This window comes from Hemibagrus wyckioides, linkage group LG25 (assembly GCF_019097595.1).
Source record: "Hemibagrus wyckioides isolate EC202008001 linkage group LG25, SWU_Hwy_1.0, whole genome shotgun sequence".
Lineage (NCBI taxonomy): Eukaryota > Metazoa > Chordata > Actinopteri > Siluriformes > Bagridae > Hemibagrus > Hemibagrus wyckioides.
This window is the reverse complement of record NC_080734.1, coordinates 19324014-19340891: the sequence shown is the minus strand read 5'-3', so window position 1 is coordinate 19340891 and position 16878 is coordinate 19324014. Positions and strand designations below refer to the sequence as shown.

Genomic DNA, 16878 nt, shown 5'->3' with positions numbered 1-16878 from the left:
ATTTACCTCATCTGATGTTTAGCTCACCTCCTGACAGCATTTACCTCATCTGATGGTGTTTAACTCACCTCCTGACAGCATTTACCTCATCTGATGGTGTTTAACTCACCTCCTGACAGCATTTACCTCATCTGATGTTTAGCTCACCTCCTGACAGCATTTACCTCATCTGATGGTGTTTAACTCACCTCCTGACAGCATTTACCTCATCTGATGGTGTTTAACTCACCTCCTGACAGCATTTACCTCATCTGATGGTGTTTAACTCACCTCCTGACAGCATTTACCTCATCTGATGGTGTTTAACTCACCTCTTGACAGCATTTACCTCATCACCTGACTGCGATTAACTAATCTGACTCTGTGTAACTCACCACCTAATGGCCCTACCCATTAGAGAACCTTACCTAAGAACCCTAACTAAGAGCCCTAACCCAAGAGCCTTACCCAAGAACCTTACCCAAGAGCCCTACCACCATCTTGTAAAACATTTGTGATTCAGCCGCAGTAACTACATGCTCTATATGTTTTTAGATCTATATACCCGTGTTAGTTTCCCCTTTTATTCTCATTTTTATTTCCTTGTTAGGCAGAACACGTTTTACTCACTGCTCTGACTGACGGATTTTATGTTGTAACTGTAAATTGTTCTTGAGCGGCACAAATGGCGCTTATAATTATATTTTTCTTCTCACTACCTCATTCTCAGGGCTTCAGCCAGGAGACAGATAGCGCTTATTGAAGAGCTTAGACACTTACAATAGATCTTTTGGAGAGCAATAGATATGAACAGAGATGTCAACACCGATAACAAGAAAATCCCAGCAGGCAGACATTAAAAAAAAAGAAGATAGAGGAAGAATAGTGTATATATATATATGAAGGAGAAAGGGGTTTTTTTTCCAGCTGTGCTCCAGGCAACAGAGTAAACATCTAGTCAGAAGTTCTGTGTGTCCAATAAGAAGCTTGTCTGCGGCCTACAGCTCAGGAAATGAACCACTTCCTCTTTTGACGCCTTCACCAGGTAAACTTCACCAAGGATGTAGGTATGAAGAGAAAGTAAGCCCTAGCTCATGCAGACACAGGAGACATCACACCTCCTTTCCCCTTCAGTGACACTGACATGTCCTCCAAGCCAGTTTAATCTCCTTCACTCAGACCGCCGCTTTAACTGGGAATGAGGAAAGAGTGGGGACTCAACCAATATCTGATTCTGATCCGATTCTGACAGCAAGAGATCAGAAGATCTGCAGAACATCTCGTCTGCCAGTGAAAGAACAGGAAGCTGTGCAGCGCTTCATCACAGCGTCCTGCGCTTTCATACCAGATCTGTCGGAATACAGGTCGAATCTGATGATCTTTTCAGGAGGATCTCATCTCTCAGCTTTAATACCTTGAACATATAGTAATATGAAACTGAAACACATCACACATCCTGCTCACTGAGAGTCTAAAATAAGCTGCTTTCAAAGCCGAAGCAGCTGCACCGCATCACAAATCTGCCTAAAAATCTATTAAGAACAAAAGTGTCCAAACCACACAGTGTAGCATTTGTAATAAGCTCTGGTGTAGAGCCTCTGATTCGGTTCCTACTGTTTTGTTTGGAAATAGACGACAAGTGAGCACTACATGAGCCGAGTCAGTCATTAGGACACAGACAGAAGCAGTGATTTTCTCTTTTCTCCGAGCCAGCACAGCTGCTCTTGTTAACACAACCTCTCCAAAACCCCAAACCTCTCCAGATTAGCCTCCTCCTGGCCTTTTACCAGCATCGGCCACATCTCTGATGAGAGCTAATGGAGAGTGTAGGGCTATTAGGTGGGAAAGATTTTGTGTTGGTATGGAGCCATGTTTCGATAACGAGTGTGTGTAGTACAAATTCTAACCAGGCACTGTGGAAAATTGCATGTTTTCCGGGGCAGCTAGCATCTGCGTAGTAGAATGTAAAGCTGATATTTTTGGTGCCTCATCATGAAAGAGCTGAGAATTATTCATGACCAAATCCAAACACGCGTCCAAAAAAAGTCCCCTCTGGATTCACGGAGCTGCATTATGCTCAGCACATAATGCCCTCTGGTGGCTTTAAACTCCTTACAGTCGGAGTCAGGAGCGGTGACTGATGCAGAGAGTGGCCCGATTCTGTCACTCACACACACACACACACACACTCTCTCACACAGACACACACGTACCTGACGGCCTCGGCTACGTTGTTGGAAGTGTGTCCTGACAGCGCATCATGCAGGTTGCGGATGAAGTAATCTCTGTAGTCCTCAGGCAGAGCCATGAATGTGCCGCCCATCACAATAAACTCCACCTTATCCACGCTGTGGCCCAGCTGCTTCAGCTACACACACACACACACACACACAAAATAAAACATTTGCAGAGATTCTCGCTCTTGCTGTGTATTAAAAAGCATCACCTTCTAAATAAACAGCCATGATCTGTATTTCTCCATTTAGGTGAACAACAATAAACATATAAGAACGGAACAACTGTGGATTTTTTATTGTTCATTGCAATTATCTAATCAGATCAAAGCATAAACTCATGCAGATGCAGGTCATGAGCATCAGATAATGCTCACTGTCAGTGATTTTCTTGGTTTCACATAAGCTGGTTTAAGTATTTAGAAAATCTCCTGTGATTTTTACACAACAGACTTTACACACAACATGGTGCTGGGGGAAAAAAAACAGCATCCACTGATTGGCAGATCTGACCTTGTTGAACCCAGAGGTCAGAAGCAGGTCTGAGCTGACCAGAAGAACTTGAATAATCACCCTTTATAATCACCCTTTACAACCGTGGTGAGCTTGAGGTGGAGGAGCTACAACTGCAGAAGGACACATCAGGTTCCTCTCCTGTCAGTCAAAAACTTTTAATTCAATTTATCTGTATGGTTGCTTTTAACACGGTCTCAAAGCAGCTTTACATCTCTAACATTTATCCCAGAATAGAAGCCTGAGGTGACGGTGGTGAGGAAAAAGTCCCTGAGGAAGAAACCTGGAGAGGAAACAGACTCAGAAGGGAACCTCATCCTCATCTGGCTGAAACTGGACACTAAATAATGTAAATGTTCATAATGTCCTTTCTACAACAAGGAACTGTGCAACCAAGAGCTCCTGAGGAACTAATAGGTCAGCAGGTCAGGGAACAACGTGCTGAAGACATTAAAAGGTTCCATCGCTTGGGAAAAATCTCGATATTAGCATTTAAATGTGTAAATCTAAGAGCATGAGCATCCTTGCTTCTATAAACAAATCTTTGTATTCTGTCCTCGGCGTGTGTAAACTTTTGCACAGCACTAAACTCAGACTTAGACTCAGTGAGGAAGAACAGTGAGACGGGGCAGATGGAAGGTAACTCACCTGCTCCACCCTGTGTCTGGTCTGTAAATAGGGATCGTAGCGAGCTCGGATGGCCCTCATGGACGTCGGCTAGGAAACACACAGCGACACCAAAACATCAGAAGGAACCACAGTGTAGTGAAAAACATGAGCAGCGAGCGAGGACAGCGCGAGATCTCGCCCTTACCTCATAGCCTGTGTAAGACTGCGTGGAGTATTCGAAATCAGAGTCAGGACCGCCTGGACAGTATCTGTAAACAGGAGCAGAAAGAGCACTAAAATCATCACACGGAGATGATGATGATGATAGGGAAGGCAAGAGATCAGATCTAAAATCTGTGCTTTCTGATAATAACTATATATTCTCCAGATGAGGCCCTTTAATTGTACAAGATTACAAGCTGCAGGAATCTCAAGCAACAATCTCTTATATTCTCATGTCTATCTGTGGGGTAAAGAAACATCTGGAGGAACATCCTGGACCTTGTCGGATCCAGGGGGTGGTGTTATTTTAGTTGTGTTATATTTTAAAACGTTTTCTGTTATTCTGTAGTATTGCTATAAAGTGACTGTTGGTTTATTCTAATTATTTCTCCGAGGTGAAACACTGAGAGTAGTTTCAGTCTCACTTAAGGTGTGAACTGTATACACTGTATTGCCAAAAGTTTTGGGACACCCGTCCATATCAGTGAATTCAGGTGTTGTTTCTCAGGGGTTGGACTCGGCCCCTTAGTTCCAGTGAAAGGAACTCTTAATGCTTCAGTGTACCAAGGCATTTTGGACATTTTCATGCTTTTTGTGGGAACAGTTTGGGGATGACCTCTTCCTGTTCTAACATGACTGCACACCAGTGACCAAATCAAGGTCCATAAAGACATGGATGAGTGAGTTTGGTGTGGATGAACTTGACTGTCCTGCACAGAGTCCTGACCTCAACCCCATAGAACACCTTTGGGATCTCGTCCAACATCGGTGCCTGACCTCACAAATGCTCTTCTAGAGGAATGGTCAAAATTCCCATAAACACACTCCTAAACCTTGTGGAAAGCCTTCCCAGAAGAGTTGAAGCTGTTATAGCTGTAAAGGATGGGACAACTCCATATTACATTCATGTGCATACTGATAGCTTGTTCAGGTGTGATGTTTGATCAGGGTTGGAGCTAAACTCTGCAGGACCAACGTTGCCTACCCCTGGGTATGATGGATACTCATGATATCCTTCGTCTGTGACCAGTATCAAAGTGTTCATTGACAGAGGCTTCACAGTGCTTCTGCACATTGCTTTGGGTAAAGGAATCTGCTAAACGCTGTAAATGTAAAAGCATGGTGGTGGTAGCATCGTGTTACGGAGCTGCTTCTGTTCAGCTGGACCTCTAGTCAAGACGGATCTCTAAACACCAGTGAGTTTTATCACAACACCCGCAGACGTCTGTCAGACAGCGGAAGATAAGGAAATACTTCACCTTCAGCCACGATAACAACAAAAAGCACAAATCCAAACCTACAAAAGAAACAGCTTCAGAAGAAGAAGAGCAAAGTTTAGGATTGTCTCATTGAGAGATCAGATCTAAATCCTATCAGAAACCTGTGGAATGATGTGAAGAGGACTGTGTACAGGAGATCAACTCACGATCTGATCAAATCTGGAACATTTCTGCTGTATCACTTCAAAGCTTTTAAAAGATCATGATACGATTTATTCTTACCAAAAACAGCAGTTGTTAAATGTTAAGAGGAGTGTGTAGAGGTTTTAGATGAACTTACACACAAATGTTCCCCGTGAAGCTGATGTGAGGACAGCGATGGGGTTTACACATCACCGCCACGACAGCAATCTGGACAGAGAAGTGGAGGAAAAATAAGACACAGTCTGAAAACACAGCAATTTCTGACCTTTGTGAAGTGACCTTTTGACTTCTTTTGTGAAAACCTGAAAGATTTGAACCGTGTCTTTATAAACAAACGAGCTGCAGCTTCTCCATGACCGGCATCTCACTGATATCTGAGCTAAATCAGAGCCTCCAGGAGAATGTGACTGCTGAAATTAATGCAAAATCAAGGAAACTCTATCTGTCTGTCTGTCTAAGTATCTATCCAAGATAGACAGACTAGATCCATCTATCTATCTATCTATCTATCTATCTATCTATCTATCTATCTATCTATCTATCTATCTATCTATCTATCTATCTATCTATCTATCTATCTACGTCTGTCTGTCTATCTATCTCTCTCTGCTTTGTCACAATGTCCGTTGTTATAAGCTCTATACAAATAAAACTGAATTGAAATGAATTATTTATCTGAGTTTCTGCAGCTTGTGTTCACGTGCACGAGCTCTGTGTTAAATGTTCACACCTTAAACTGATCCATGATCACTTACATCACAAAATAACCTCTACACCAGTCCAGCACCAGTGTCTCAGTGTCTGAAACCAGTAGCTACTTCTTTACTGACCTGTACAAGCATCTCTTAATCTCAGAATAGTCACTAGATTATTTGTGTACACCTTCACACACGTCACTTTTCAGGAATTCGCTTATGATTCGTTCAGATTTCTACATAAACATCCAGTCAGCTGCAGTCAGGAAAAAGATGAGGAATAAACAAAGTCTCTGTGTTTATTTAGATGAATCTTACACACTAAAGTAAGTAAATTATAATTGATTGCATTTCGAATGAATGAAAGTAAATGTATTCTAACATTAATCCTGGTGATTAGCCACTGCGGCTGCTAGGAGGCATCATGAGAGGAGTGAATACAGAGTAGAGTGATCCGAGAGCGTTCCTCTATACACCGTCTCTCCAGGAAACATTTTCAACATAGATTTGTGAGCTTGTTCTAGCTTCTAGGCAGACATCACACCATGAGCTCTTACAAAACGCATCAATCGACTGATGAATTTTTCATAAAGAGGAGTTTAAATAGCTTCGTGTTTCAACCTGAACTCAAACTTTACACCACAAAAAAAGTTACAGTAATCTTTATTTACTTAGTTCCAATGAAAGGAACTCTTAATGCTTCAGTTTCATACCAAGACATTTTAGACAATTTCATGCTCTTTGTGGGAACAGTTTGGGGATGACCGCTTCCTGTTCCAACTTGACTGCACACCAGTGACCAAAGCAAGGTCCATAAAGACATGGATGAGTGAGTTTGGTGTGGAGGAACGTCACAGAGTCCTGACCTCAACCCCATAGAACACCTTTGGGATGAATTAGAGCGGAGACTGTGAGCCAGACCTTCTCGTCCAACATCAGTGCCTGACCTCACAAATGCTCTTCAAGAGGAATGGTCAAAAATTCCCATAAACACACTCCTAAACCTTGTGGAAATCCTTCCCAGAGGAAGCTGTTATGGCTGTAAAGGGCGGGAGACAACTCCATATTACATTAATGTGCATTTAAAGGCAGACGTCCCAGTTTTGACCTGGCTCACAGTCTCCACTCTAATTCATCACAAAGGTGTTCTATGGGGTTGAGGTCAGGACTCTGTGAAGTTCCTCCACACCAAACTCGCTCATCCATGTCTTTATGGACCTTGCTTTGGTCACTGGTGTGCAGTCAAGTTGGAACAGGAAGTGGTCATCCCCAAACTGTTCCCACAAGTCCAACAATTTTGTCCGCCAGTGTAAATAAAACTAAAGTGAAGTGAATTAAGCAGCACCTGAAGAGGCTAAAACCTGGAGATAAATCGCTGAAGAGGTCAATGAGGTGTGAATCTATTGCCTGATCGGAAGTGATATTTACTGCATGACCTTTGTGTGTAATTGAAATAAATCAGCTGTTTAAACTTGACAGCGTGATCCATGTATAAACCTCATCACTGATCAATACGCTCACACACTCAGAGACAAACAGGATTGAGAACCTGTGTGAACGCTCTAACAAATAACTGAATTATTTTGTATAAATGAGGCCCTAAATGAGAGGTTTTTAGAGGAAAAGCAGCTCTAAGTCATCCCTCGTCCTCCATCATACTACACAATAAGGATTATTTTCAGTTACTTTTTACACTAAACCTATCCTGAGGGTTTGTTCCCAAAATTTTTATCTCGTCTGGCCACAGAACCTGGTTCCACTCCAACTAATCTCCAGATATACACGAAAACATCCAAGCATAACCCTTAGAGACATTTTTCCTTTTTAACCCGCTTCCTCACTCTGTGCGTGTGTGTGTGTGTGTGTGTGTGTGTGCGCGTGTGTGTGTGTGTGTGTGTGTGTGTGTGTGTGTGTGTGTGTGTGTAAAATGGCCTTGCATCCTCTTCCTGACAGACTCATTACAGCTCCATTTGTTTCAAACTTTTTCATCTCAGCCCTCACGGTGGATCTGGGTGTTTCCATGCAGCTATTTTTAAAGCCATTGCCAGATTTTATGAAGGTTACAGCACATAGTCTCAAATCTTCCTGTTGTTGAAGTGACTCTTTAAAGACTTACAAGTTAAAAAAAATCACTAATAATTATAAAAAAAGAAATGAGAAAAAAGAAAAAGCAGTAAAATATATAAACAAAAACCTGCAGGTAAAATGTTTTCATAAGAATTTACAGGGGGACAATAACTGTGATGTTTTGTTTTTGTGTTAAAAATAATACTAATTTTATGAATTGTTTACTTTTTAAATAATATTTTATATTTAATAATAATATTTTTTTCCTAAATTTTTCATTTCTAAACTAGAGATTTTTCCCTCATATAGACTTTACTCTGAAATTAAACTCAAACACTTTAACCCATCTAAAGGAGATGTGCCGATAATCCTGGAGTCTCTGTATATGATGTAAATTTTCGGACTAGAGTGAATCGTACCCCGCTGGCTGTGCGAATGGGTTTGGCTTTGAGTTTAGGGACGAGGGCTCGGCGGTACTGAGGCGGCACCGCGGCGATGATGTCTACCAGACGAGGCTGTGCTGAGAGACCGTACTTCGCCGAGGTCTTCGTCTTCAACCTGTAAAGATACGACATGTCGTTAGGATCTGGTTTCTCTCAGTTAGAAGAGCCACTTCAGTACCTCTGTGGTCTAACACACTCCTGTATCTCTGTGGTCTAACACACTCCTGTATCTCTGTGGTCTAACACACTCCTGTGGCTCTGTGGTCTAACACACTCCTGTATCTCTGTGGTCTAACACACTCCTGTATCTCTGTGGTCTAACACACTCCTGTATCTCTGTGGTCTAACACACTCCTGTGGCTCTGTGGTCTAACACACTCCTGTATCTCTGTGGTCTAACACACTCCTGTATCTCTGTGGTCTAACACACTCCTGTGGCTCTGTGGTCTAACACACTCCTGTGGCTCTGTGGTCTAACACACTCCTGTGGCTCTGTGGTCTAACACACTCCTGTGGCTCTGTGGTCTAACACACTCCTGTATCTCTGTGGTCTAACACACTCCTGTATCTCTGTGGTCTAACACACTCCTGTATCTCTGTGGTCTAACACACTCCTGTATCTCTGTGGTCTAACACACTCCTGTATCTCTGTGGTCTAACACACTCCTGTATCTCTGTGGTCTAACACACTCCTGTATCTCTGTGGTCTAACACACTCCTGTATCTCTGTGGTCTAACACACTCCTGTGGCTCTGTGGTCTAACACACTCCTGTATCTCTGTGGTCTAACACACTCCTGTATCTCTGTGGTCTAACACACTCCTGTATCTCTGTGGTCTAACACACTCCTGTATCTCTGTGGTCTAACACACTCCTGTGGCTCTGTGGTCTAACACACTCCTGTGGCTCTGTGGTCTAACACACTCCTGTGGCTCTGTGGTCTAACACACTCCTGTGGCTCTGTGGTCTAACACACTCCTGTATCTCTGTGGTCTAACACACTCCTGTATCTCTGTGGTCTAACACACTCCTGTATCTCTGTGGTCTAACACACTCCTGTATCTCTGTGGTCTAACACACTCCTGTATCTCTGTGGTCTAACACACTCCTGTATCTCTGTGGTCTAACACACTCCTGTGGCTCTGTGGTCTAACACACTCCTGTGGCTCTGTGGTCTAACACACTCCTGTGGCTCTGTGGTCTAACACACTCCTGTGGCTCTGTGGTCTAACACACTCCTGTATCTCTGTGGTCTAACACACTCCTGTATCTCTGTGGTCTAACACACTCCTGTATCTCTGTGGTCTAACACACTCCTGTATCTCTGTGGTCTAACACACTCCTGTATCTCTGTGGTCTAACACACTCCTGTGGCTCTGTGGTCTAACACACTCCTGTATCTCTGTGGTCTAACACACTCCTGTATCTCTGTGGTCTAACACACTCCTGTGGCTCTGTGGTCTAACACACTCCTGTATCTCTGTGGTCTAACACACTCCTGTATCTCTGTGGTCTAACACACTCCTGTATCTCTGTGGTCTAACACACTCCTGTATCTCTGTGGTCTAACACACTCCTGTATCTCTGTGGTCTAACACACTCCTGTATCTCTGTGGTCTAACACACTCCTGTATCTCTGTGGTCTAACACACTCCTGTATCTCTGTGGTCTAACACACTCCTGTATCTCTGTGGTCTAACACACTCCTGTATCTCTGTGGTCTAACACACTCCTGTATCTCTGTGGTCTAACACACTCCTGTGGCTCTGTGGTCTAACACACTCCTGTGGCTCTGTGGTCTAACACACTCCTGTATCTCTGTGGTCTAACACACTCCTGTGGCTCTGTGGTCTAACACACTCCTGTGGCTCTGTGGTCTAACACACTCCTGTATCTCTGTGGTCTAACACACTCCTGTGGCTCTGTGGTCTAACACACTCCTGTGGCTCTGTGGTCTAACACACTCCTGTATCTCTGTGGTCTAACACACTCCTGTATCTCTGTGGTCTAACACACTCCTGTATCTCTGTGGTCTAACACACTCCTGTGGCTCTGTGGTCTAACACACTCCTGTATCTCTGTGGTCTAACACACTCCTGTATCTCTGTGGTCTAACACACTCCTGTGGCTCTGTGGTCTAACACACTCCTGTATCTCTGTGGTCTAACACACTCCTGTATCTCTGTGGTCTAACACACTCCTGTATCTCTGTGGTCTAACACACTCCTGTATCTCTGTGGTCTAACACACTCCTGTATCTCTGTGGTCTAACACACTCCTGTATCTCTGTGGTCTAACACACTCCTGTATCTCTGTGGTCTAACACACTCCTGTATCTCTGTGGTCTAACACACTCCTGTATCTCTGTGGTCTAACACACTCCTGTATCTCTGTGGTCTAACACACTCCTGTATCTCTGTGGTCTAACACACTCCTGTATCTCTGTGGTCTAACACACTCCTGTGGCTCTGTGGTCTAACACACTCCTGTGGCTCTGTGGTCTAACACACTCCTGTGGCTCTGTGGTCTAACACACTCCTGTGGCTCTGTGGTCTAACACACTCCTGTAGCTCTGTGGTCTAACACACTCCTGTAGCTCTGTGGTCTAACACACTCCTGTAGCTCTGTGGTCTAACACACTCCTGTATCTCTGTGGTCTAACACACTCCTGTGGCTCTGTGGTCTAACACACTCCTGTGGCTCTGTGGTCTAACACACTCCTGTGGCTCTGTGGTCTAACACACTCCTGTGGCTCTGTGGTCTAACACACTCCTGTGGCTCTGTGGTCTAACACACTCCTGTATCTCTGTGGTCTAACACACTCCTGTGGCTCTGTGGTCTAACACACTCCTGTATCTCTGTGGTCTAACACACTCCTGTATCTCTGTGGTCTAACACACTCCTGTATCTCTGTGGTCTAACACACTCCTGTATCTCTGTGGTCTAACACACTCCTGTATCTCTGTGGTCTAACACACTCCTGTATCTCTGTGGTCTAACACACTCCTGTATCTCTGTGGTCTAACACACTCCTGTATCTCTGTGGTCTAACACACTCCTGTATCTCTGTGGTCTAACACACTCCTGTATCTCTGTGGTCTAACACACTCCTGTGGCTCTGTGGTCAAGCCAACTAACCCACTCCAGACTGTGTTGGTATAAGAAACTGAAGCACTTCAGCTGACCAGGAAGCAGTGTCATAGTGTCCACTCTGCTGCACGTTGTGCCACATCACCCCACCCCAGTGTGCTTTATTTACTTATAACAGAACTTTCTGTGGAGTGTTATCCCTTATATAACACAACATACAACAAACAAGTAAGTAGAAAGTAGTCTGAAGCAGTTGTTCATCTTCATCGTCATCGTCTTCCTCACAGGTGAGCAGTAGGTGAGAGTCTGAATATTTAACATGATGTTATTAGCTGTACTGATCACTTCATGATGAATCATATAAACCTCAGGTCAGTCCTGTATAAACACATCTAATCACTGGCCAATCATTCTCTCTCTCTACCTCTCTCTCATCATTCTCTCTTTCTCTCTCTCTCACACACACACACACCCTCTCTCTCTATCCTTCTCTCTCTATCCTTCTCTCTCTCTCTCTCTCTCCATACTTCTCTCCTTTTTATCCTTATTTCTCTCTCTCACACACACACAAACACACCCTCACCCTCTCTCTATCCTTCTCTCTTTCTTTATTCTTTATCCTTCTTTCTCTCTCTCACACACACACACTCACCTTCTCTCTCGCTTTATTCTTTATCCTTCTTTCTCTCTCTCCCACATACTCCTGCTCTCTCTCCTTTTTATCCTTCTTTCTCTCTCTTTCACTCTCTCACACACACACACCCTCACCCTCACACTCTCTCTCTCTATCCTTCTCTCTTTCTTTATTCTTTATCCTTCTTTCTCTCTCACACACACACACACCTTCTCTCTCTCTTTATTCTTTATCCTTCTTTCTCTCTCCCACATACTCCTGCTCTCTCTCCTTTTTATCCTTCTTTCTCTCTCTTTCACTCTCTCACACAAACACACACCCTCTCTCTCTATCCTTCTGTCTTTACCCTTCTCTCTCTCTTTATTCTTTATCCTTCTTTCTCTCTCTCCCACATACTCCTGCTCTCTCTCCTTTTTATCCTTCTTTCTCTCTCTTTCACTCTCTCACACAAACACACACACACACCCTCTCTCTCTATCCTTGTCTTTACCCTTCTCTCTCTTTATTCTTTATCCTTCTTTCTCTCTCTCCCGCACCCTCCTGCTCTCTCTCTCTCCCTCCTTTTTATCCTTCTTTCTCTCTCTTTATTCTTTCTCTCTCTTTCTCTCTCTCACACAAACACACACACACCCCCTCTCTCTCTATCCTTCTGTCTTTACCCTTCTCTCTCTTTATTCTTTATCCTTCTCTCTCTCTCTCTTTATTCTTTATCCTTCTTTCTCTCTCTCCCACACACGCCCGCTCTCTCTCTCTCTCTCTGTCTCCCTTGTTCTCTGTATAATGTTTGTTGTATGCTTCTCCTCTGTCTTGGGATAAACCTGGACTTTCTTCTGGACTTCACTCACTTGTTAAGGTTGATATCTTTCCCCTGCTCGTGAGCCTCAACCAATTGTTTGATGACGTCTGCAATCGTCATCATCATCAGTTCAGCTCGGCTGAGGTCACCTGATAAGAACAGAGACACGAATGACGTCATTTCATTTTACAGATGTTTTTTAAACCATTAAACTTAGTATTGTTGTCATCCAGACGCACATTTCTTCAGTAACAAGCCAACTGCCTTCCCACTAAACCAGAATTATAAAAATTAAATAATAATAATAATAATAATAATAATAATAATAATAATAATAACGTCACGAAGTATGAAGTAAACAGCATCATTAGCTAGCCGGCTAGTTCTTTTCTCAACTTTCGGCAGCACTTACTTTTCTTCTTCGGCTTCCCCATCTTGACTACAACTCACATGAAGGTAAAGCTCGCTCAAATGTTTTAATTATTATTTATTTATTTGTTTATTAACTCACTAAAAACACTAACTACCCACACATGTGTCTACGTAAACAGAGCTAGCATGCAGCGGCAACATGCTTAATGCCGCTAAGCACCGTGAGGTGTCGCAAAAGGCTGCACTCACGACAGTTTAACGCTCTCTAGCGGCAGATCCGTCCCTTCTTTTCTCTAGTAGTAAAGTTTAGAAACTTGTCTCTGAGGTTCTCCATGACTGTTTGACCTTTTAATGGATATCTTAATGCATGAATCCAAGCCATTTTTATATTATATAGTGTATATATAAATAAAGTTTAATATATGGAGCATACACTGTATTGCCAAAAGTTTTGGGACACCCCTCCAAATCATTGAATTCAGGTGTTGTTTTTCAGGGGTTGGACTCCAGTGAAGGGAACTCTTAATGTTTCAGCTTCATACCAAGGCATTTTGGACAATTTCATGCTCTTTGTGGGAACAGTTTGGGGATGACCCCTTCCTGTTCCAACATGACTGCACACCAGCGACCAAAGCAAGGTCCATAAAGACATGGATGAGTGAGTTTGGTGTGGAGGAACTTGACTGTCCTGCACAGAGTCCTGACTTCAACCCCACAGAACACCTTTGGGATGAATTAGAGCGGAGACTGTGAGCCAGACCTTCTCGTCCAACATCAGTGCCTGACCTCACAAATGCGCTTCAAGAGGAACGGTCAAAAAATTCCCATAAACACACTCCTAAACCTTGTGGAAAGCCTTCTCAGAAGAGTTGAAGCTGTTATAGCTGTAAAGGATGGAACAACTCCATATTACATTCATGTGCATGTGAAGGCAGACGTCCCAAAACATTTGGCCATATAGTGTCTTTCCCCCTTTATATGATGTTCTGCTTAGACTGTTCCATAATAACCCAAACACCACGGGGTAAACTTTGTTTCAACATATATCTCATTTAACTTCAGTAACCAAATCATCCTATCCAGAGGGTCATGCTGTGGGTCAGGAGTCACTCCCAGGGACACTGATCTGAAACAGTCTAAATCAGAACATGGTTCACATGAACTATCGGTTAAATGAAAGCTGTCATGTGGCTCAGGAAGCACGCTATGATACCGAATCCAAGGCTGTGTCGTGATTCCCCTGAATGTGAAGGCCACAGACTGCACTTGTAAAGAAGCTAAGGAAGTAAAGTAACCAGTGCATGTTCATTTGTTTCCACAACACACATGTTACCTGAGCAGCAGGGGAATGTTGTGAGACACAGAAAAGGTGAGAAGAAGCCTTACTGCTCATTATAGCACCACAATAATATCCATCCATCCACCCACTTTATTCCTAATTAGGGTCACAGGGATCTGCTGGAGCCTATCCCAGCACACATTGGGTGAAAGGCAGGGGTACACCCTGGACAGGTCACCAGTCCATCACAGGCCCACACATATAGACAGATAACCACACACAGGCAATTTAGAATTACCAATCAACCTAATGTACATGTTTTTGAACTGTGGAAGGAAACCAGAGTAAACCCACACAGGCAGAACATGCAAACTCCACACAGAAAGGCCCCTGCCTGTTTGACCCCGGGATTCAAACCCAGGACCTTCTTGCTGTAAAGCAACAGTGAGACAGTGAGAAGCCACCATGAGTCTGAAACCAAACCTGTGATATGCAGGGGCACCAGGAGTAATCACAGTCAGGTTCAGACCTCAGCAAACGTGCCCAGTGTGAAAACCATGTTTGGGTGAGACAGGAACTGACCCTGGATGAGATTCCTGTCCACTACAACAGGGCACCCGGTATACACACATATTCACACACAAAGTAATCTGGCATAGACAATACACATACAGTACTTTAATCCTGTCTTCTCCAGTTCTCTGGTTTCCATCAGCTGTCCAAGTCTCCGCTAATTTGCTCTAAGGTGTGTGAGAAAGTGTGTGTTAATGTTGATCTAGAGTGAATTCTCACTCTCCCATGCTGTGCCCAGTGTTACTGGGATAAACTCTAAACCCATGGAAGCTGTGCACAGGATGAAACAGACACTAAAGATGAATGACAGAAAGAATGATTGACACTGTATGAATGAAATATGAGTGAAATATATCAAATTTCTACCACCATATAGCAAGGTCCATAATTATTTGGACAGTGACACAATTTTAGTAGTTTTGTCTCTGTGTACCACCCAATGGATTTCAAAATGAAGCTCTGATTGAAGTGTAGACTTTAAGATTTAGCCATTTTTACCAAAAATAAAAATAAAAATTCAAGACATTTTTTACACAGTTTCTCCCTGGACACTTGACTGATAAACAGTTTTAGGGTAAAAAAAAGAGAAAAGAATAAGGAATACACTGGTGAGATCAGCAACACCAAGATGAACTCGTAGCAGAAAGACGGGAAGAGAAGAGAATGCAGAAAGCATTGACACATCGGCATGGGTGTGTATGACCGCAGATGAAACCGGTGTGTATCGATGGTGTGGCTGCTGATAGAAGCCGCAGGATGCATTGTGAAGTGTACAGAGCTGCTATAGGTTCTGCTCAGATTCGGTCGAATGCTGCAAAACTGAGATAACGGACCTTCACAGTACAAAACATAATGACCCAAAAGCAATCCAAGAGCTTCTTAAGGCCAAGAAATGGAATGGTCTTAAAAGTCTGAGTCAACCCAAGTGAGCTGGCTTTTAAGAAGATAAAACTGAAGGTAGAAAGACTCACAAAAAAGCAGCGTCTGAAGGATGCTGCAGTAAAGTAAAGGCAAAACATCAAGGGAGGAAACTCGGCATTATGAGGTCCAGCAGGATTTGCTTTTAAAGTATTAAAATTAATCCTTATATTTCGAATTTTATTGTTCGTCCAATTACTTTTGAGCCTGTGAAAAGGGAGGGACGGTGTAATAGATGGATGCAATTCCTAAATACAGTATTATAATGCTGTCTCTCTCTCTCTCTCTCAATCTTATATCTATTTATTACGAGTATACTGCTGGCACCATCACAAAAATCTGTTCTTTGTTGCACTGACTGAAATTACAATGTTAATACTGGCGAGAGAAGAGAAATGGTATTTCGATTCCTCTGTATGTCTGCACATATTGTGGTATTGACAGTAAAGAACCTTGATCTCTCTCTCTATCTATCTTACTCTTACTCCTCTCTCTCTCTCTCTCTCTCTCTCTCTCTCTATATATATATATATATATATATATATACTCTATATATATCACATGCTCATTGCTTCATTTCAAATCACACAGAGGCAAAATCACCATAAATTGTGTTGCTGTTCGAAAACCTGGACCTGACTGTATTTATTTACTTATTTGTTTGTCCAGGCTTTACATTCCTGACCTCTTCACCCACAGAAGTCAGCTTGGCTCAAGGCGCCATTATTTACGCTTGTATTAACTTAATCACGGCTTGGATGAAACAGGTCAATTACACAACACAAGGCAACTATCACGTAATATTCATTAAAGAAGAACAAATTGGTCATCACAACAATAACTCTATATGGTTGTTACAGAGACCCCTGCAGGGAGAACCACAAGTCAGTGTACTCCAAACAAACAGGTTGCCATGGAGACGGTGAGTCATAACATAACTATTTCAGTCAGTGGAAAAAAACCAGACTTAGCCCAAGTCAAGTCTGTCCTAAAGTCTGGACAGGGATAAGTCCGTGTTATGGGTATGGGA

The 16878-nt window shown here is 43.0% G+C and overlaps 1 protein-coding gene across 3 annotated transcripts in view; it reads right to left on the bottom strand.

Annotated features, from left to right (window-relative positions):
* The window catches only part of elp3 (elongator acetyltransferase complex subunit 3), a 31783-nt gene extending 18474 nt beyond the window's left edge, over positions 1-13309 (bottom strand). For all 3 annotated transcript variants that reach the window (XR_009203573.1, XR_009203574.1, XM_058379467.1), the window contains exons 1-7: positions 13119-13309; positions 12756-12855; positions 8163-8301; positions 5118-5188; positions 3541-3604; positions 3375-3443; positions 2193-2347 (exon numbers count right to left, since the gene is read on the bottom strand). Coding sequence is in view for 1 of the 3 variants with exons in the window: in XM_058379467.1 (XP_058235450.1) it covers positions 2193-2347; positions 3375-3443; positions 3541-3604; positions 5118-5188; positions 8163-8301; positions 12756-12855; positions 13119-13140 (620 nt within the window). In the remaining 2 variants the exon portion in view is untranslated. The remainder of the gene's footprint in view (positions 1-2192; positions 2348-3374; positions 3444-3540; positions 3605-5117; positions 5189-8162; positions 8302-12755; positions 12856-13118) is intronic.
* Between the last annotated feature and the right edge of the window lie 3569 nt (positions 13310-16878).